Source organism: Zeus faber, assembly GCF_960531495.2.
Source record: "Zeus faber genome assembly, chromosome: 10".
NCBI classification, from domain to species: domain Eukaryota; kingdom Metazoa; phylum Chordata; class Actinopteri; order Zeiformes; family Zeidae; genus Zeus; species Zeus faber.
The window spans coordinates 21,365,191-21,386,341 of record NC_137199.1 but is presented as its reverse complement, the minus strand read 5'-3'; the positions used below and the strand labels follow the sequence as shown (position 1 = coordinate 21,386,341).

The 21,151-nt window shown below is 45.9% G+C and overlaps 1 protein-coding gene across 1 annotated transcript; it reads right to left on the bottom strand.

The window, feature by feature from the left end:
- Positions 1-3,276: 3,276 nt before the first annotated feature.
- On the bottom strand, positions 3,277-6,853 carry adrb2a (adrenoceptor beta 2, surface a). The gene is made up of 2 exons (XM_080008459.1): positions 6,688-6,853; positions 3,277-6,283 (listed from the first exon to the last, which is right to left on the bottom strand). Exon 2 carries the CDS (start codon positions 6,278-6,280, stop codon positions 5,033-5,035), a length of 1,248 nt encoding a protein of 415 aa, XP_079864585.1. The 5' UTR covers positions 6,281-6,283; positions 6,688-6,853; the 3' UTR covers positions 3,277-5,032.
- Between the last annotated feature and the right edge of the window lie 14,298 nt (positions 6,854-21,151).

Sequence of the window (21,151 nt, the reverse complement as noted above, 5' to 3'; positions counted from 1 at the left end):
GCGCGCGGCCCTTTTTCAGAAGTGGCCTCAAAGCTCTGAGCGAAAAGGAAAAGGACGCGGAGCCCAAGGGCCGTGGCTCTGAAGAGGCTCTCGTACGCCGAAAGCGAAGTAATTGTGTACGCTGCCGGCGCTCTTCAGCGCGGGTTGTTTTAGCGGGGGGCGAAAAGGATGAATAATGATTCGGTGAAGTGTGTTTAGACTCTGAATACTTGCACTTATTTCGGTGTCGGTGGCCCATGGCCACGGGGGAGTTTTGCCCATCGCCCGCGCGGGACCTTCGCGCAGTTGGGAGCTCCTCGCGGTGTGTTCACAGGTGAACACAATATGTCCATTGTCCATGGAACATGTTGAAAAGATGAATAATCGCTTCAACGTGTCCATGGAGTTCTGTGTGCGTGGGGTGATGAGGCCTGGGGCGGGGGTGGGAACGGCGACCACATAATCTAATCAACAAACAAGCACTTGTGCAACAAAGGGGAGAGAGGAGTGAAGGGATCCGGAAAGGGACTCCGGGTCCCCTCAAGTCAAGGTTCACCGTGTATTTAAATTAAAGTATGTTTTCATAAAGGCACCGTTGATGGGTTAGCATTTTCAATATTTTCTAATTAAAAATATTCTTACTGTACATAGTATGGAATGTGCATTGTGTTCCCATCCAATATCTGCCTTTTTATTATAAGTATGTCAACTCTCATGGAAAAATTGAGAAGTAGTATAAACGTAACGTATAGAAGCACAATAAACGACTGATCCGTTGCCATAGTGATTCGTTCGATCCATGACGATCCTGTCAATTTTGCACGTCAACTAGAGTGGTTGCCATGGAAACGCAAATAATTATTTACTAATTAATACATTTATAAATTAATAAAACAAATCCATGTGAGGTAGGATCAATATCATATTTCTCTGCAATGTTATAGCTATGACTAATATCAGAATGTTGAAATTGGAGGGTAAAACCAATATTTTCTCTATTAAGGGAATTTAATGGATGTTTTTCCATTTCCCGTCATAATTGCTCTATTTTTTTTTCCTCTAATTTAACATCATAATAAGAGAGGGCTGGGGGGGGGGGCTGAACGGAAAAACAAGGATGGAAATCGATTTTTCTATGCGCGCGACCGTTAAACAAACAACCTTGTTCGAACGCCCTGCTACTCCTGTGAGCAACCTTTTTTTTAACCAGTTTTGTATCGACATTGCCGCCGATGAATCGCTGGTATCGGTGTAGTTTGCCAACACGGAGATTTGCACCAGCGAAGACGTTGCATGCAACAAGTACATCATTTATTATACCGTTGTTACAAATGTCAGTGAACATTTTCTCTTTTCTTTTTTTTTTTAAATAAATACCACAGATAACAACCACACATGTTAACACACACCATTATCTCTACAAGAACAGTGACAAAACTTGTGCGAAAATAGCTGGAAAAAAAAAATATATATATTAATAATAAAATAACATTTTAGTAAACATTGAACTGACAGCGTTTTTACCCCACATCACTAACTTTTTTTTTTTTTGTTTGTTTGGAGAAGCTGCATTTCACTTTCAGAGGACGTTCACATCGACATGCATTGACATTTTGTCATTTTAGGGCCTGGTCAACCTGCTTCACTGTTGCTTACAGTCGCTGGAAGCAAACGAGCAATGTGTTTCTTTTTCAGATACGTTTTTGAACCTTACACATAATCTTGTGCTGTGGAAATGTTATAAAATGCATGACATCACAATTTGATGACAGTTTAATACAGTATATTTCATCACTGTTACCTAAGTTACTGTAAAGGGTGTGGAAACGGTTTCCCCTGGCAGCCTGAAGGGACTGTACGGACAACGTGTAATTAATATCTGCACAAGCCAACAAAGGGGTTTGTGCTTCTAAAACAGCCCGCTGTCCAACTGAGTTTTGGAACTGATGCATTCTTGAATGTATATCCCCGTCTACAGAAGCATCACATCTCACAGACACAACACAAAAATGCATCCTGAATTCTGACATAGGCAAGAGCTGCAAATACCCAGAATCCCCATTGCAAGTTAAATAGAAAAGGATTTTTTTTTTTTATGTATCTGACGGCTACAGTATTCGATCCCCCACATCAGAGTGTGCCTTTCCTCCTTTTTCGCCGTCCGATGCCTAGATCTGCGCCTGGAATGTTACAGCGTCAGGTCGGTCGTTTCTGCGTTGAACCATCGTCTCCTTTCGGCCTTCGGGAAGCGGTCGTCCTCACCCGTCGTGGAGCCGCACCGATGAAACAATCACCATAAAGTGCAGCTGGCGCCACGGACGAGGTGCAAAGAGCAGCCGCAGCCAGGAGGGAGCAGTGTGGCGATGCAGCTCAGGCCCTCCGTGGGGTTGGGGTTTGGAGGTCACGCTCGCCAGGAAACCGGGCCGGAGGGGGACCACAGGCACGACATAGCACGATAAAGAATAGACACGGCAGGACAGCGCCGGGGACCGCTCGCCGCTGACAAATAATATATAGATTTTCTTTTTTTTTTCCCCGTCGCACATCTGATGTTTCAACAGTAATCTCAATTCAAATCCCCCCACCAACAATATCGGGTTTCATGAACATTAATATTAACATAGAGTAACCATTACTGAGTTTCCCAAAATAGTAGAAATAGGCACGACAAACACTGCGGTGCAGCGACGCCTTATTTACGTCCGTTGCACAGGGAGCGAGGTGACAATAGTGTCGGGTAAAGCTGACGATACAGTACAGAGAGAGAGAGAGAGAGAGACTCAAATTCACAGTTATCGACAGTGTCCGCTGACCTCACTCCAGAGGTAAAATCCACATGCAAAAAACAAAAAAAAAAAACATAGGTCATTGGTTGCATTGGACTGGCAGAGAAGCCCCCCCCCCCCCCCCGTGTAACTACATTTAGCATGCTGCAACTTATCAGAACATGCAGGAGATCACAAGCCAGACGGGGGAATGGGGTCACATTTAAAGCGACACCTCCCTTTACTCTTCTGGAGTGTGCCTGTGATCCTGTCACGGCCATTTAGAGAGGGGGGCGGGGGAGGGGGGTGGTGTTGAACCTCCTCACGATGGCCCCCCAGTGTGTGAGGGCAGATTCTAAACGGAATGTATGCGTATTTATAAGTGCAGTATACTCATGTGAATGGGCTTTGACGGGGGGGGGGGTAAGAGAAAAAAAAAAAAAAGATTTTTGGGGCGGAGGGGGCGGGGGGAGGGGGGTCATCCGATTGTACCGGCTAATAGATTTACTCCTGTTTATTGGGCAGGGCTCCGCCGGACAGAGGCATTTCCTGAAGCCGTCTGCGAAAGCAAACAAAAAGTGGAGGGAAGGAGAGAGGAGGAGGGGATTCTGTAGGGCGGTCGGTGGTGGTGGTGGTGGTGGGGGTGGGGGTAAACTGACTGACACAGCTGGAATACCACAGAGACAGTTCATTGGGGCCCGGGTCCAAATTCGCGCTGGTTTTCCTAAACCTCAGAATATCCACTTGCACGAGATGGAGGCCGCGTGAGAGCCGAGCGCCTTCCCTCGTCCTGCGCCCGCGCCCTTCGGAGCCGAGCGGCCGCCACCTCCGGCCCTGCGACTCTGTTATCGTTCTGCTATTTCTACGCGGCGTTTATGATTGTCTGTGGTTCGTACCCTAGTGCAGCGGCTAGGGAAACGGCTCCTCCGGTTTCAGTAAACACAGTGCGTGGTGAGCACGGCGACCGCATAATCTAATCTACAAACAAGCACTTATGCAACAAAGGGGAGAGAGGAGCTCACAGGTCGGAGTGAAGAGATCCTGAAAGGGACTGCGGGTCCCATCAAGTCAAGGCTCACCGTGTATTTAATTCATAGTATGTTTCACAAAGGCCCCGTTGATGTTGATCGTTGTGGAACTCAGTCATTCATTTGCCGTCCTTTCCTGTTTTACCAGGTGTCAACAGTCGACACAAGAAATTATGCAATTATGTTCAGCAGTGGCTCTACATAACAAGAGTGGGGCATTGAAATCCAGGCGTCTATAAAAAGCCAGACACTATCAAGGCTGTCAACCTGAAGTCGTGGCTGACGTTTACCACAATGTCCATGCCGGCTTTGTTTTTGGACTTGGAGTTTGATCTGTAATCTTTGATGATTCATATTTAAGCCGCGCTAATACAGTCCACTGTTTGGGTTTAGTGTTCGGGAAAGCAATAGGCGTTCCCCAGCTTGCAACATTGAGGTGCTGATAAACATTCTGAGAATGTTCCCATCTCCACTGCTATCTGCTGGCAACAGCAGCTCTCCCCTGCAACAGGCTGTCAAACATTACCGCGGAGAGCAACGCCTCGGGACATTGCCAGTATGTTTGAAACATGAAGCCAGGCACCGGACACGTGAGAGACATGTGCCACATGCGGCGTTGTTTTTTTTTTTTTTTTAACCGTGAAAGAATCTCCGAAATCCAAAACGAAGACTTCGATGTGGTGTCGGTGTGGAATGTGTACTTAAAAAAAAAAAAAAAGTGAGTGTAGGTTTCGATTGTCCCCGCGGTCGCCTCCTACGTCAAGTTAGCTCCGTGTTCCTCGGACTTAATAAATGTGCAGAACGTGGAACCTTCATCGGTTTCGACCAGTTTTAAGACACTAGACAAGTCATAAATGCAGCCATTATTTTCTTTCCGACTGTGCAAAGATAAACGGAATGTCCAAAGCTTCCATTTGAATCTGCATATTGGCAATTATGTAATGGTTGAAACACTAAATGTAAATACATTTCCGTGACAGTGCTTTAGTCCAAATACAGAAATGAAATGTCAGTGACATAATACAAAAAACAACTATAGTGAGGTAGATGGAAAAATAAACATGAATCTGTCTCTTGATGTATTTTTATCCTCCGGTATTAATACCACTGTCTTTCCCCCCTCAGTCCACCGCTTGGACCAGTCTCCAGGGCACACACCAGTCAAGATGACTGGTCTTACCTTCATCCGCCGTTTGAAAAGTCTATGTTAGAAGAGTAAACATTTCTGTATGACGTCCTCTCTGAAATAGTGCTCGGGGGTTAGAGGACTGTCGGCAGGCCCTTGCTACAGTTCCCGTTCGGGTCCGTCACTTTTTCCACCGCCTCGCAGATCCCCTCTCCCTTCCCCAGACTCCCATCGTTGTGGTCGCTGTCCTCCGAGCTGCCCTTACTCCTGCCCGGCTGCTCGCTCTGCCAGCTGTGCCCGCCGTAGACGTATCCGTTGCTGGGTCCGAGGCTGGGGAAGCGGTTCTTCTTCATGCAGAGGATTTCCTTGAACGCGTACCTGAACTCCGGGCTCCGGCAGTAGATGAGTGGGTTGAAGGCCGAGTTGGCGTAGCCTATCCAGTTGAGTATCCGGAAGGTGAGGTCGATGTTGTCGACCTTCCATATGGCCACCACCACGTTGAGCAGGAAGAAGGGAAGCCAGCACAGAGTGAAGATGCCCATGATGATACCCAGCGTCTTCAGGGCCTTGTGTTCCCTCAGGCAAAACTTGGTCTTCTTGGCGGCGCGGCTGGCGCTGGCTTCCACTGGTCCCGGCTGATCGCTCTGAACGTTATGAAAGCGCCCCACGCTTTGATCGATCTTCCGCAGTTGGCGCTTGGCCTCCTGAAAGACGCGGCTGTAGACAAACACCATGATGAGGAGGGGGATGTAGAAAGAGATGATGGAGGAGGTGATGGCGTATGCCGTGTTGGTGTTGAAATCGCAGCAGTTACTGTTGGCGATGCACTCTTCGGCTTCGACGTCGTCCGATATCCACCACTTCATGTGAATGGGCAGGAAGGAAATCAGGGCTGCGATCACCCACACGAACAGGACCACGATTCGGGCTTTGCATTTGGTCAGCAGGGACTGATAGCGGAACGGGGACGTGATGGCTAAGTAGCGGTCTAGGGCAATGACGCACAGGGTCTCTATGCTGGCAGTCACACAAAGCACATCGGTTGCCGTCCAGAACTCGCACCAGAAGCTTCCAAAGTGCCAGGTGTTGAAGATGATGTAACAAGCCCCAAAGGGAACCACGATCAGGCCCATGACCAGGTCGGCGCAGGCCAGCGACGTGATGAAACAGTTGGTGACACTCTGCAGACGCTGGAAGCGGGCGATGGCGGTGATGACCAGGATGTTGCCGAAGACGATGCCCAGCACCAGCAGGGACATGAGCATGCCCAGTAGAACCATTTCCATCTCGCTGTAGCCATCCTGGTGGTCAGGTGTGTCCGGCAGCGAGACGTTCGCCTCCTCGCTCACGTTGAGGATCATTGCGGGGGTCTGACTTCCCATGATCTACAGAAACCACATGTGGATAACACATGCAGATAAACACATGTGCGGACACACGCGCACACACACAGATATGAGAAAATGTACGATTCACCAACAAAACACACGCTCAAGTTGGCTGATATGAGGTAGAAACATATTATGTAAATGAAAAATGGGAAGAAAAAAAAAGAATACATTTAAGTTGGAGCAATGCATTTGAAAAATGTCTTAAAGAATTACTTGACTAACATATCACAACCTTTCTTGTATAAAGAATCTGCTTCAAATGAATTTCCAAGTTAAGGTAGCATTTCCAAAACTTCAAATCACGGTAGGAATGAAAAGAAATAACCCGTCCCAACCCTCCCCGCTGAGATTTGAATGAAATCTCACTGCGGAGTTCAGCAGGCGGCAAAACACATTACCTCCACAGGTAGTTGTCCTTTTCCTGGCCTCCCATACAAAAAAAAATGTAAATCTCAAGCTCTGGATAGTTCTTTCCGACTGTTCGGTCTCCCCTGTCTCTTCGTCTTTACTTTCTCTTTCCCTCCTAATCTCTCTCTGTCCCTCACTCACTCAGTGCCTCTGCACAGTTTCTTCCTATGTGGCTCCCAGGCTATTTGTCAGAGCCCTTATAACGTTCAGTGATGACATCATGGTTGATCCTCAGCCAATCAGACGGCCCAGCCTATGGAGGGGGCCGACGGCTACCCAAAGTTTGAACAGATAGTCCCCAGCACAGCTGCGGCTGCATTGGAGCAGCCATATTAACAAGTAAACTCTTGTTGAGACGTTTCTTTTTTTATTTCTTTACATCTTGTAACGACGAGTTCCGAATACAAAGGCTGTGATTCCAAAGAACACACCAACCCTTAAATGAAGGAAGAACTTTTGAAACTTACCAAACTTAATCAATTCAGGAAGAGAGGATGATTTGTTTTTATTTATGGAAGTCATTTAATATATGATATCATTTGAGCTATTCAAAGACTGATTTAAGGACTTCTTATGCTTTTCCTTGTTTTCTGTCATATACTGCATATGATGTTACATTATGGGATATTCGACGTGGCCAAAGTGTCAGAAATGAGGGAAACTAATGACAAGCTGACGTCAGCTCGTGCCGGATTTCTTTATATGGTCAACCGCTCCATCCCCTCCGCAGAGCGTTTCTCCCCCACCTCCCCAAAAAAACTAAAAAAACATTTAAAATTTGTGTGTTTTTATTGTAGACGTGTTTATTTTTATTTTATTTTATTCTGTTTTCCAAGGTTTACGCGACACAAAAAAGCCCCGCCTCCGAGAGTCCCTGTGCGTTGCGGGGTCTCCCACAAACTTGGACCACGGCCAATAATCGTCTGAACTGAATTTTAGATTAGGCGAGGACAAAACCCAGAGGACTTGCTCAAACGCCACTGGCTCCTCCCACAAAAAAAAAAAAAACAGCCCGTTTTGGAAGAAGAGGGTCGTAGGGACATGTTAGAATGCTAGAATGCATAATCTGAGTGGTATTTTCAGCAACAAACTTCAAAGACAAGTTTTAGGGACCTCAGAGACATATAATAACTAGTGTAAAAAGGAGCACAATAGGTTCCCTTTAAGACTGTATCATAATTTGTTAGTTGGGAAGGTGCCTTTGCCAATCAAATTGGCATTGACATACATAACTTTATTGAAATGCATAGGTGTACAATTATAAATACATGATATATAGATACTTTATTTTTTATTTACTTAATATATCTATCTATCTATGTGTTAATAATACTATTATTAACACATACACATAATATTAGATATTATAATGAACTCAATGGACAAATTTGCATCTCGGCTTCCCGAAGTCCGTCAACACAGACACCGAGGCAACGCTGGCGTCGTATTCAACAAGATCCAATTTCGAGCCAGCTTGGGTTTAAGGTTTAAGCTTCAACCGATACACAGCAACACGGAGCCCAGTGTTGTTGCTTGTGGTGACGGCAGCAAAATGAGAAGCAAGGAACCACTGCAGCGTGTAAGTGGCTTTTCAGCGCCGCGCCACAAATCCGCCCAACTTTGGCACGGCCTGCGTCGGGCTTAAACAACGCTGCCTTGAACGTCTATCTCGGTGTGTATGTGTGTGTGTGTGTGTGTGTGTGTGTGTGTGTGTGTTTGTTTGTGAATCTGCATGCATCCATGTGTGCATGCGTACGTGTTGATGAGGTCAGTCTGTACACATACCACAATCTCCCCACCTCCCCGGGCCGCACCAGAAGCCATATCGTCAGCGACTCATCAGCCACGCCAGAGCGGCGCGCCATTTGGCGACCCGTCAATTCCTTCCGGGTCCGTCTTGATTCCATCTACCACGCGGCCCCCCTGAGCAGTGTTCTAGATTTTCAGATTTCTCATCTTTCAATGGGTAAGTGAATCTTTGCTGTTTTATCGCTAGAATGAGTAAAAATCTATAAATACATTGCGGCTGTTGACAGGAGGAAGACGCTTCTTCTCCGTGGGTCCGAAGGAGAAGTATGCGGCGGCGGCGGCGGCGGGTTCATCCGATCAGCCGGAGGAGGAGCATGCAGGACATTTACATAAATGTCATCGGATATTTGTGGTTCAATTATTCAATGGAAAAAAAATCATGCAAACGGATATATTCTTGTACCATTTGAAACACATCAACAGCTTTATAATACCTTATAAATAAATTGATAAATAATTGGCTTGACAAGTGAGTTTGACTGGAGCTCACACGTAGTGACTCCAAGCAGCAAGAAGACTGTCGGCTTCCGTGTTTCCGTACGTAGGTACGGTATACCAGACCAATAAAGTTTATATATGAAGTATGAAGTCAAATATTACATGTATTCATGGGTGTGATATTCCTTTTCCTGCTGAAATCATAATATTTTCTTTACATAAGTGAGTGTTTAATTTGTTGTGGGGGAAAATGTATTTGTTTGTTAATTTAAATCAGTAATCCACATCAACACCGCACATCAGTGATTTTATACGTGGCTGACTCATTCCAGGCTTGGTAATTAAATATTTTCACTAAATACATCTTTTGAATGCACCTCTAAGGGAATCTAAGCTCCAGTTTACGCCTTGCGCCCGGAAAAATCTAGCCCAGACGTAAAAAAAAAACGAGAGGGATTTAGGAGCCTTTCGGAGACGCTTTCGACAACTGCTTGGCGTGACCTTCCATATCGATTGAGGTGGCAGCGCATCTGAAGCGCTTTCGTGGCACGGACGTGTCGCTTCTGGTGCGGCCCAGGGGTCAGGGTGTTTTGCAGTAATGCTTTTGTATTGTTTTTAACTGCCAGACAATCAAAGAAAAAGAGAAATTGAACAATTTTAATCTGTAAAACACGTCTTATTCTCAAGCGCGTGTGTGTTTGTGTGTGTGTGTGTGTGTGGGTGTGTGTGTGTGGTTGGTCGGCGTTTTGTGGAACTGCAGTGTGGAAGAAAGTGATGTTGCAGTCAAGACCACACAATGTGAGAGCAAATCAAGACCGAACATTTCTGGGAGGCGGGGGCAAGTCCAAAACGGAGGCTTATCGAGTCCAAATCAATCCCAATCAAGTCCAAGACTCCAGGGTGGTTTGTCTAAATCAAGATGAGTGGAACTGAAATATGCCATGTGTGGCTGAAACCGTAGCACCCACCATCAAAGGTCAAAATTTGACTCTGCCACAACTTTTATTTTAGGCTTTTGCGTGAGTTTGTCCGTTGGGATTTGAGGTATTTTGTTTCGGACAAAATATCTCGATAGTGAGGATGGTCAGTCAATGCATGTTTTCACCTTCAAAATAAAATAATAATAATAATACTTGACTGAAGGCTTCGCGGGTGGTGGTCAGTCCATTTTGTTTCTTTGAGTTTCAGAGACAGAAAGATTGCATTCGGTTGGGTCGTCACTCATCTCCCGCTGCTGTCTCACATACTGATTTAAAAGATAGTAAAAATAAATTGTACTTTTGGAGATCGGTTTCGGACTCGGCCCATCTGGAAATAACTTGGACGTCAGGGTCCGGGGGCCGTCGTCCAGAATGCGGACGGGAGGCTCCAGACCGGGTCCGGACTGGGAGCACTTCAACCCTGGAAGCAATTAGAGATCTGAGGGGAGATGTTGACTGACAGAGAACACAGTGCCCGCTCGGACCGAAGCAAAGCGAAACAAGCCTCCAGAGTCAAATCAGCAGAATGTTCTCCCTTAATGTTTATCTTATGCCATTTTGGCGGAGAGAGAGTTATAACGCCTGCGCGGCTGAACTTTGTTCAAAATGCTCGTGAGAGATGAACCAGGGCTCGTAAACCGCAGCGAAAAGGTCAAGCAGGGTTTGTGAATAATGTAATCACCGTGAAAGGCATGGATCCCTGGGCCGAAGGAGAATTCAAATCCTGTGTGTGTGTGTGTGTGTGTGTGTGTGTGTAGGGGGTGGGGGTATGTGTGAAGTCCTGTCCCAGCCTGACGGTGGAAAGTGCTGATGAGTTCCAGAGCTCCGAGCTTCCACCGACTGAAGAAGCCAAACAGGTCGCGCTCCGTCCACGTACTGTACATCCAGCCCCGACGGAAGCGAGAATCAGGCAACGTGGCGACGTTTAAAATTAGGCAACGCGGTGACGGTGACAAGAGCGACGAATCTCCTTCCTTTGCAAACCAGACTACTTATTACGTCGATGGTTGCACTGGGCGTTCATTATGACCGCAACGATTGTACGGACGCCTGACTCATACGATCAGTTGCTTTGGTGCTGAGGCTTCCACCAACTTCCACGCATGGAGGTTTGGATTTTTATTTTTTTTTATTTTTAATTTTTTTGCAAAGAACATTACATTCAATTTAACGTAAAAACACAAACCCTGCGACTGTTTTGTAGCTCTGCGAGCGGGGGAGCCTGCGCGGTCGATTAATCACCGGCCGGCTTCCTCGACGTGACATCGTTCTTCCTGTATCCTGTCGCTCACGCAGAGACCAGGTTCCATGTTTTGGAAAGCCCACCAAAACTCAAACTAAAACTTGGCTCGCCTCTCTCCTTCTCTCTCTCTCTCTCTCTCTCGCTCTCCGGTTTAGTGACGCTCGGGCGAACAAAGCACTCGAGTATCCCCGCCACTCTCGCCTCCCGCGCAATCCACATCATCACCCCCCCCCCCCCCCCCCCTACAAAACCCTTTCCCGAACCGGGTTCTCGGGCGTGTACTGGTGTGTGCTCTACTGACCCCACGCACCCACGCCCACCCCCTGTGGCAGCCGGTGATCTCCGTACCCCGTCTGGAACAATACCTGGAGGCCATTACTGAGCCTCCTCTGGGGAATACACCCGAGTCAGGTGTGGGAGAGGAAACCCAACCACCGGAATGGCCCCCTCTCTCTTTCACTCTCTCTCTCTCTCTCTCTCTCTCTCTCGCCCGCTCTCGGTCTACCCCACTAACCTCTCCCTCTTCACGATCACTCGTATTTTTAGTCAAATTTATTGGTTTGCATTGGCATGCGTCGCCAGAGCAAAAACATGCCGGGGGAAAGTGCATTTTGTGAAACCGAAGAACCCAAAAACATGTGGTTTAAAAATATCCAGTACTTCAAAGCAACAATGAAAATCAGCATTACTGAAGCACATAGCAATGTGAAACCATAAAGAATGGCCAGACTGGTGCCAGTTATTTTTTTATTGTTATTATTATTATTTATATATAGAGAGAGTGAGAGAGAGAAAGAGAGAGAGGGAGAGAGAGAGAGAGAGAGAGAGAGAGAGAGAGAGAGAGAGAAAGAGAGGTCGTAGTGTGTGTGAGAAACATATACAGGCTTTGAAATCAAATCCAAAATGCACACACACACACACATACAGCACAATCTGCACAATAGAGTTGCATTTATTTATTTGTTTATTTATTTATTTATTTATTTTCGTATTTCTACCTGCTGCAAGCCTGTTGCTATTGACTAATTACATAACTTGTGTTAACTCTATAGTCATAGAGTAGTGAGCTGACAAAAGTGTATAAAACCGTGGAAATCACAAAGCGCTGGAGATATGTCGAAGAATGGAAATGAGCCTTATCATTAGCTTGAGGACGGCGGCCAAATAATGCTTTCCAAAACTGTGCTTCTCTCAGCTCAACAGGGGGCAAAGCCACTGGAGGTAAAACATTGGGGGGAGGAGGGAATAAAATAATGAACAACAGCCCAGATATTCAGCTGGAAATTGAACGTGATAAGGTCAAAAAAAACATTTCTCTGCCTCTGACTGTGCCGTCTTGTCTAATCCATTCATGCTCTGTCTGAGTTCAAGAATGATTTTCCAGACCAATCAATTCATGTCCCCATCCAATTCATTTGAACAAAGACATTCCCCCCGGGGATTAGTCCTTAATGCCATAATCATTAATTGCTTCTCTGGAATTAGAAGCCCCTGGGGGCCTGCAGCCCGGTTCCACCCAAAAACTCACAACACAACTAACCCCCCCACCCCACCCCACCCAAAAAAAATAAAAAAAAAGCAAAAAGACAAAATAGAGCGCTGGAAGGAAAAGATCGTAAAAAGCGTAGAGTCAACATTACACTACAACCACTTTACTGTGAAAAATGTTTGGCCTCTGGCTTTGCAGAGCCGGCGCAGGTCAAACGAGTCTGTGTGCTGTACACAAAAGGGGAAATCATAAATGTTCCTTTTAATGCAAACGCTCGCGTCAGCCTAAATGAGTATTTTCCCTTTTTGCTGAGACTTAATTTGCACTTGCACCAGAATAACTTCAATATTATTATAAATATAAAAATAAAGTGTGCTTCTGTACCGGACCTCTTTTTCTTATATTTATTTTCAGCGATGCAGTGGTCATCCAACTCTTCGAGGTCGGCAGTGATTACAGAGCGGTTCCGGTCCTGCTGCTCGTGGTGGATCCACTCACTTTGTCGCGGTCATATTGATCCTGACACACAAACACAAACCTTCACGGGTGTTTACGGCGGTAGGCTCTTAAAGGTTAAAGGTTAAACCTGATTAACCCGGTGTTTTGTCCCGCAGCTATCGGCTGGGTGCTGGGAAAAAAGCACTGTCTCTCATTTTGTTTTGTGCATCTGCGCGTCCTGGGCAGTTGTAATAATGAGTCAAAAATTAGGGAGATTAAAGGTTGAGCGTATGCTTTTTCTATGACTAAATGATTTTTTATTTTTCCGCTGAATAGGTTTATTGTTATTTCATAGACAGTATATCACTATCAATGGAATTATAATGCAATTACATTCACGGGCCAATTCCGCTAAGGATGCATCATCAGTCTGCTAAATATGCCAAGGGCCATTTACCAAGCAGAAATAATCTAATTTGATCCCTCCCCCCCTGGGAAACCTCTAACGTAGCCCTCTTGGTAAAAAAAAAAAATAATAAAATAAAAAAATAAAAAAAAGATATTATGCAACATGGCTAGGGCCAAAAAAGTGACCTTTCTATGAGATTTAAATGTCTGTACCTCAATGTTTCAGCGAGGATCAGACAGGAATGATCACAACTTTCGGCAGTGGAAAAATCAACAGCAATGCATTTTTTATTGAAATTGACCCCCCAGAAAGTCGCCCTGTTTGTCAACGGGTAACAATAAAAGACAATCATAAATCAAAGTTGCTCGCTCTCTCTCTCTTCAATTTGGGAGAAGGAGGAATCTCCGCGGCGTCTCGGAGTGTTTATCTAGCCTCGGTGTCTCCCCTGCGCCTGCAGCTGAAGAGCATTTTCCCACCACCGACGGTTTGACTTGCGCCTTTAATCTTTAATCGGCGTGGGACGTTTTGAATATGAGGGGTGAGTGGGAAAGTAAATCGGCTGCTAAATAAATCAAGAGCCATCAAGAGTTAGGTAGAAAAGCCACATCACGTAGCACTGCGGCGTTAATTCCCCCCCTGGCTCCCGTCGCGCACCGTCTCCTTCTTCTTCATCTTCTTTTCTCGCCGTCTTACTGGTCAAGCTGGATATCCGAACGACGTCCGGTCGCGAGAGGCCTTCTCACTCCTACGTGGCAGAGTTCCTATCGGGGGAACCCATACTGGTGATTAGGTGCTAATTGTCTTGGTTTCAAGATGTGCAAAGAGAGGATAAGGAATAACTCGCGGCTCGCCGGACGCAGTATCGTGGCCCAGAACTCGAAGATCCTCCGACGGACCCTCGGGCGCCCGGTCGATGGTGGCGCCAATGGCAAAAAGAGCGGCGGATAGAGAGCAACGAGTCGAAATGTTTGCGCCGACAACAACCGGTTGTATCAGGTCCGCAGAAACAAACCAAAACTACACACACGCAACAAAAACGACTGGTATTTAGATTGCCTTTTCGGCCTGGTTCAAACGGCCAATATAAATAACTTTTTTCTGTTTTCTGAAGCAAAGCCAAAGATAGTTCAAGCCAAACGAGAGGATTCTCATACTTGAAGGGAGGATGGAACTAAAATGTACGCTGGATAAGCTTTTAAAAGCCCCGTACCGAATATATTCCAGTAAAAAATAATGTTGCCTTTTTTTGTGCCCCCAGGAAAACGGATACCTCCTCTCCCAAGGCAAAACAACGTTTTAAAAAGACCCTTGCCCCATTTTTGCCGCCCCCAATGTGAATTTGAAGAGTGAAGAAGCGAATCTTTGAGGTCGATCTGCAGCCGTGATGCGGCGGCAGTCATCGCGGTAATGAACGCCGATACCACGCCGCGCTCTCCGCTGCCAAATTCTCCTCCGGCCGCTGTCCCCTACGGCTATTAATTGCAATGGGAGTCAACTTTTGACCCGCTGCACTCCAAGTGCGGCAGAGACCGAGACAGAGCTCTCACTGGTGTTGTTTTTCTGTGACCTTGGGCGGCGTCCAAGCTTTTTATAAGTTGCCGCAGTTCTGAACAGATTAAGTCCGCCGCAGCCGACGGGTCGGGGGCGAGGCGTTTACGTGCACGTTCGCAAGGCGCACTCCCTGAGGAGGAGGAGCCGAAGGAGCTACACTGCGGGGCTCGGGCACGGCTCCTTCTTCAAAGATTTCTTCCCTGTGGAACAGATTAAATCCGGTTGGATCCTGGCGGCGGGGCATAGCGGCGCATGTGTGGTAACCAGGGTAAGCGTCCAACGACTGGGAGCCAGGGCCGCCAAGGGATTTCCCCGCCAACTTTCTGCAAGCTTCAGGTCGCCCAGTCTGCAGAGTCATAGCCTGTTTACTGCCACTCTGTTTTCATAACAGATACTGACTCATATCTATCTCCCTTCATGTCAAGCAGCCGTGGACTCGGGTACAAGCTCTTCGTCATCTTGTAACCACATCGGTGATAAGAACTGAAACCGCCCGAAACTTGAAAGCTGTCGTCGCCGTGGGTTTGTCGCAGCGAAGCGGGCGCCGTCGTTAAACTGTCGACCTCTTCGCCGACAGCCGGTGGGACTTCCTGGTACCCCCTGAATTAGCTCTGGGCCACATTTCTGTTTGCTTGCTTATCTTGACATGAAACTGCCGGGTTTTTCGGTTGTGACATTTACCTTTGAAATAGACCGTGGAGCCGGTTCTAATGCTACTTATTGATTCTCCTTATGCAAGTGCATCAGTCCGCCAAGCTATTGTAATAAAAAATAAACTCCAAACAAATGCAAAGCGAACAAATATGTTGGTGGTAGGGTCATATTGTCTTTATTTATTATAACTAATGTAAAGGAAGAGTTCATATATATTTTTCAAGTTCAACACATGTAGTACATTGTTGGGTTTTATTCCATTTCTCCATACTGGACCGTGGCTCCAGCTCCCACCACGAGTTCAATGCGAGTACGGTTGGACAAATCCACAATTCAAATTCAGTGCAAAAACTTGTCGTGGAAATTCCAGCCACTCAGGTGGTGGTCGATGCGTGGGGTGAGACAGTTCAGGTTAAACAGAAAATACACACAACTGTAACTTAGCCTAAAGTTTATTGTATAGAAGATTGTCAGACCAACCAGCGAGCAACATGTATGCAGGCATAGGTAACTATGATGCTATAGCAGTCTGACTTTGCAAATTCAAAAACATTCTTTTTTTTTATTGCTTTCAATGGAATGGAATTAAAAAGAAGCGTTTTACTTAATTACTAGTTATTTGGTGTCAAGAGTTTTTAAAATAGTGTGTAGAACTATCATAGTAAATTTATGTATTTTGTACTTTCTTTCATTTTATATACTAAGGTATATATACAGTATCTACATGAATTTTGTGTGTTCTCAAACAAATCTAATTGATTTAATTCAGTGGTGACCACTGATCATGGGTCACCAACAGTATGTGAAGCATAGCTCCCAAATCTGATATAGGAGCAGTGGGAAAACGGCAGTGCAATAACTTCTGCATTGCTGCATTTTCTGAGATTAACTTCCGCACAATGAATCCCCCAAAGTATTACACGATGAAATTGTTTTTCCCCGATGCACTCATCCATAGCGATTGTACTTTGGGGGGGGGCTCTAGATAAAACAAAGCCATGCAAATATTAGTCTGGTCAAAACAATATCTCCTAATAGGGGTTAACGAAAACTGGATCATGCTCCTCCTCTCGAGGATGGTGGGTCCCTCCTCTGTCCAAGTCCATTAATCTGGATTTCATGCTTTGAATGTTTGGATAGCTGCGGGATGAGTTCTGCTTATCCTATTGTAAATCATAAGTAGGTTGTAAAAGTACTTTTCCAAACAAGCCGATGATAGGCTCGATCCTCTGACAGATCTGTCAGGGAGGGTCCAGTCCTCTGACAAAGCAAAGGCTTAACTCTCCTTACCGTCGCTCCGTGGCTCCACTCGCCGTCTGGGAGCGTATTATTTTTGGCCCAAGGCCTCACACACACACACGCACGCACGCACGCACGCACGCACGCACGCATGCACACACGCACACGCATGAGTACGCTAACGGTGGAGAGTCATGTACATACATTCGGATGAAACCATCAGAGCTACTGTGGAGGCAGCTGAGCATTCAGAAGTTTGAACACACACACACACACACACACACACACACACACACACACACACACACACACACACACACACACACACACACACACACACACACACACACACACACACACACCAATGGCTTTTTATTGTCATAACTCTCACTGCTGCACTCTTCAAAAGTTGACATTTCGGTGTCAGAAAGTACTTTACATTTCGTCAACTGTTACAGAAATTCCAATGTACTTTTTAAAGGTTGTTGGAAAATGTCAATTTTTCTTAAACACCAAGCAATATTAACACAAGGCCATGGTTCTCAAAGTGGGGTCTGCAGACCCCCGGGGGTCCGTTGCACGTAGCCAAGGGGTACGTGCAAAGTTTTTGAAAAAAGAAAAATCTAACTTTTTTATTTAAATTCTTTTTTATTTTTTGTGTCCTTTGAAGGGATACTACTTCCCTCCATCATGTTAAAAAATAAAATATTTTATGCAATATATAAACATATATAATTATCTCCTTTAAGACATTGAATACATCATTTTTATATTCTATATTTTTTAATGGTGCAGTACAAATATTTGTAATACATTTTGATGTACGGCCTGATATCTAATTATTTTTCGGGGACACACTGTGCAGGGATGGCGGCGAAACTATGATCAGTAGAATTCACAAGAACGGTAGTTCTTGTGAATTCTATAATGGAATTAACGTCTTGTAAAGGATTATCAATTATCTTGCTGGGGACCCACGTTGCTGTCCAGCCGGTAAGTCTCCAACGCCTCGAGCGAGCCAGCCAGCGCCAGAGTTCATTTGAAACCTACGGGGATTTAATGTAAGTGCAGATTACAATCAGATCCAATCGCATGCAATAGGTTTCTTTTTGGAAGGGATTTCCTGGGGAATGGTCGTGGCTGTACGCTATCGATGAGACACAAAGTCATGGGCAGGTCCAGGAAGTTACGATGAATGATTGAACGGAAGTTTTGGGAAGGACAGCTGGGGTCAAGGCAAGGTAATGTGAAATCACAGGAACATAATGCTGACACTTTTCAGGTTTTGTTTTTTTTTGTTTTTCATGCCCCGACGCCAGAAATGAAATCACAGATGGACAGAGAACCACTAACTCCAATATCGTGCTCACTCGCTCACTACAATATGTGGTTTGTATTTTAACATGCTTGCCAGTGTCGGGGTGCAGTGAGACGAGCGCTGCCGTCACAACCCGTCGGCTGCTTGAGGGAAACTTTACGTCCTGTGTGAAAGAATGAGATAAGATCGGGCTTTTTTCTGCCCTGGGGCCGAGTTTCAGAGAGCGACGACGGAGGCAGCCGTGCGATTCATCAAGCTGCTCATCGGGAGCGGTGAGGAGCTCGGTGTCTTGCTTTGGGCCGTTCCCACATGATACCAGGAGGAGCAGAGGATCGAATCGGCGGTCCTGCCAAGGGGACCCTCGATTTGGGTGAAAAGCCACATCAGGACTGAGACAAAGTGGATCAAAACACAAAGTTTTTTCTGCTGCTAGTTCCAATAATGTCCTTAGGGAGTGTGGGTTTCCTTTTCTGGGGAGCCCATCACAGATGACTACCTTATGCTTGATATACTAATCAACAATTTGTACTGTTCACACTGCATTTTTTGTTCCTGTTTTTTTCTTCTGTTCGCGAACAAGTTGTTCAGTGCGATACTCAACCCAGAGGAGGAAGTGGGCTAAACGTTGCACAACCACCATGGGAGCTCCGAGCAGGGTTGCTGCTGCTAGTTTGTATGCATCATGCATCTGCACTGTATATCCAGGTCGCTACGGGGATGGTTCACATCAAAGAATTCAAAGAAATAATACATTACAAGTATGGAAACCAGTTTAATATTGATGGATTCACCTTGAATGAGGCACAGGCACCGTGTCAAGAAGGAAAAATGAACCAATTTTTCCAGTATTAGACCTGGAGTGATGATGATTTTGAGTTTTGATCTTTATTTAAAATCACTGAAATTTGAATGATACAGTGTGGGACCTTAAAGAAACTCTGAAGGTACAAGCCCGAAGGGACAACATTTAAAAGCTATAAAAGTGGTTTGAATGGCAATGAAGCACGATACATTACATATGGCAATACTTGCTCTGTATTCTTACACTGAGCAGGTTATTTTTGTCATGGCATGAGATACAGTATGAGCCACAGGATAGAGTCCGTCAGACGCCCCCAATGAAGCCCAACTGAGTGCCCTCGTCCTCGGTATTTGGAAACCTCATTCAGCAGCGCAGTGACGTACAACGGTTACTTCCGCTGCCACACATTTGTGCCTCGCCGGGAAGTATTCACCCAGGCGGCACGCATCTGCCAGGGCACACAGGGTTGTAAATCTCCTCGAGGCTCACAGTTAGCTATTACTGTTAGCTCCCGTGGGGGAAACTCGCTGTGCAACTCAAGTGTCGGGGCGCGAACCGAGATATTAACATGCCATTGTTCTGCCCTCTGTTGTGGGAACTACTGTCAGAGCCAAACAGCTATGGTGGTGACGCATGCATGTATAACAGAAATGGAAACTGAACGGTCATGTGAGATGGAGTTTTATGGCAGGTGAGAGAGGTAAACTCCCACTGGATTGAGACACAATCAAATGGGGTCGCAGGGCAGCGGGCCGGTCGAGTCGTCAAACCCCGATGTGAGACCAACACATGATCAGAACTTGGTATCGCAAATCACTTCATAGATTCAAGCATGTTCACGTTGCCAAGGTCATTTGGGCCAGTTGAGAAGACAGTTACACAGGAGTCCTGAGATTTCTCGCTGCCGAGCCGGCTGCCTACCATATTACCACACAAATTGATTCGCAACAAGACTGCCTCTTCTCAGAATGCCTGAATGGACCTTTCTCTCCATTCTAAAGACCTTTGCGGACATGTGTTCATCAGCTGAGGGGTGAAAACCACCCTTGGGTAATGATTGTACCATCCCCAGAGTTTATTTTTTTGTCCTATAGAATATTTTTTAACAACATACAATAGGTCTTTATCACATATATATATATATATATATATATATATATATATATAGTCCCATGGCTCACTTGTGCATGTGGGGAGCAAAGTCCAGCCCGTTTGGTTGGATCCCACAGAAGAGCTACTGTAGCACAAATTACTGAAAAAGTTAATGCTGCTATGATAGAAAGGTGTCAGAACACACAGTGCATCACAGCTTGCTGTGTATGGGGCTGCGTTGCCACAGACCTGTCAGAGTGTCCATGCTGACCCCAGTCCACCACCAAAAGCACCTACAATGGGCATGCGAGTGTCATAACTGGACCATGGAGTAATGGAAGAAGGTGGCCTGGTCTGATGAATCACATTTTTTTCTTCATCATGTGGATGGTCAGGTTTACCTGGGGAAGAGATGGCACCAGGATGCACTATGGGAAGAAGGCAAGCCGTCAGAGGCAGTGTGATGCTCTGGGCAATGTTCTGCTGGAAACCTTGGGTCCTGGCATTCATGTGGATGTTACTTTGACACGTACCACCTACCTAAACATTCTTGCAGACTAAGTACAACCCTTCAAGGCAACTGTTTTCCCTGATGGTGGTGGCCTCTCTCAGCAGTATAGTGCGCCTTGCCCAACTGCGAAAATTATTCAGGAATGGTTTGAGGAACATGAAAAAGAGTTCAAGGTATTGACTCAGCCTTCAAATTCCTCAGATCTCAATCCGATGGAGCAGCTGTGGGATGTGCTGGAACAACAAGGCCGATCCATGGGGGCCTCACCTCGTATCTTCCAGGACTTAAAGGACCTGCTGCTAACGTCTTGGTGCCAGATACCACAGGACACCTTCAGAGGTCTTGTAGAGTCCATGCCTCCACGGGTCAGAGCTGTTTTGGCGGCACCAGGGGGACCTACGCAATATTAGGCAGGTGGTTTTAATGTTGTGGATGATCGGTGTGTGTATATCTGTACACAAGGAAATCAGAGAATTTTAGG

What these genes read in the sequence shown, in the direction of transcription:
- adrb2a (XM_080008459.1), bottom strand. Translation starts at nt 6,280, where the DNA reads ATGGGAAGTCAGACCCCCGCAATGATCCTCAACGTGAGCGAGGAGGCG.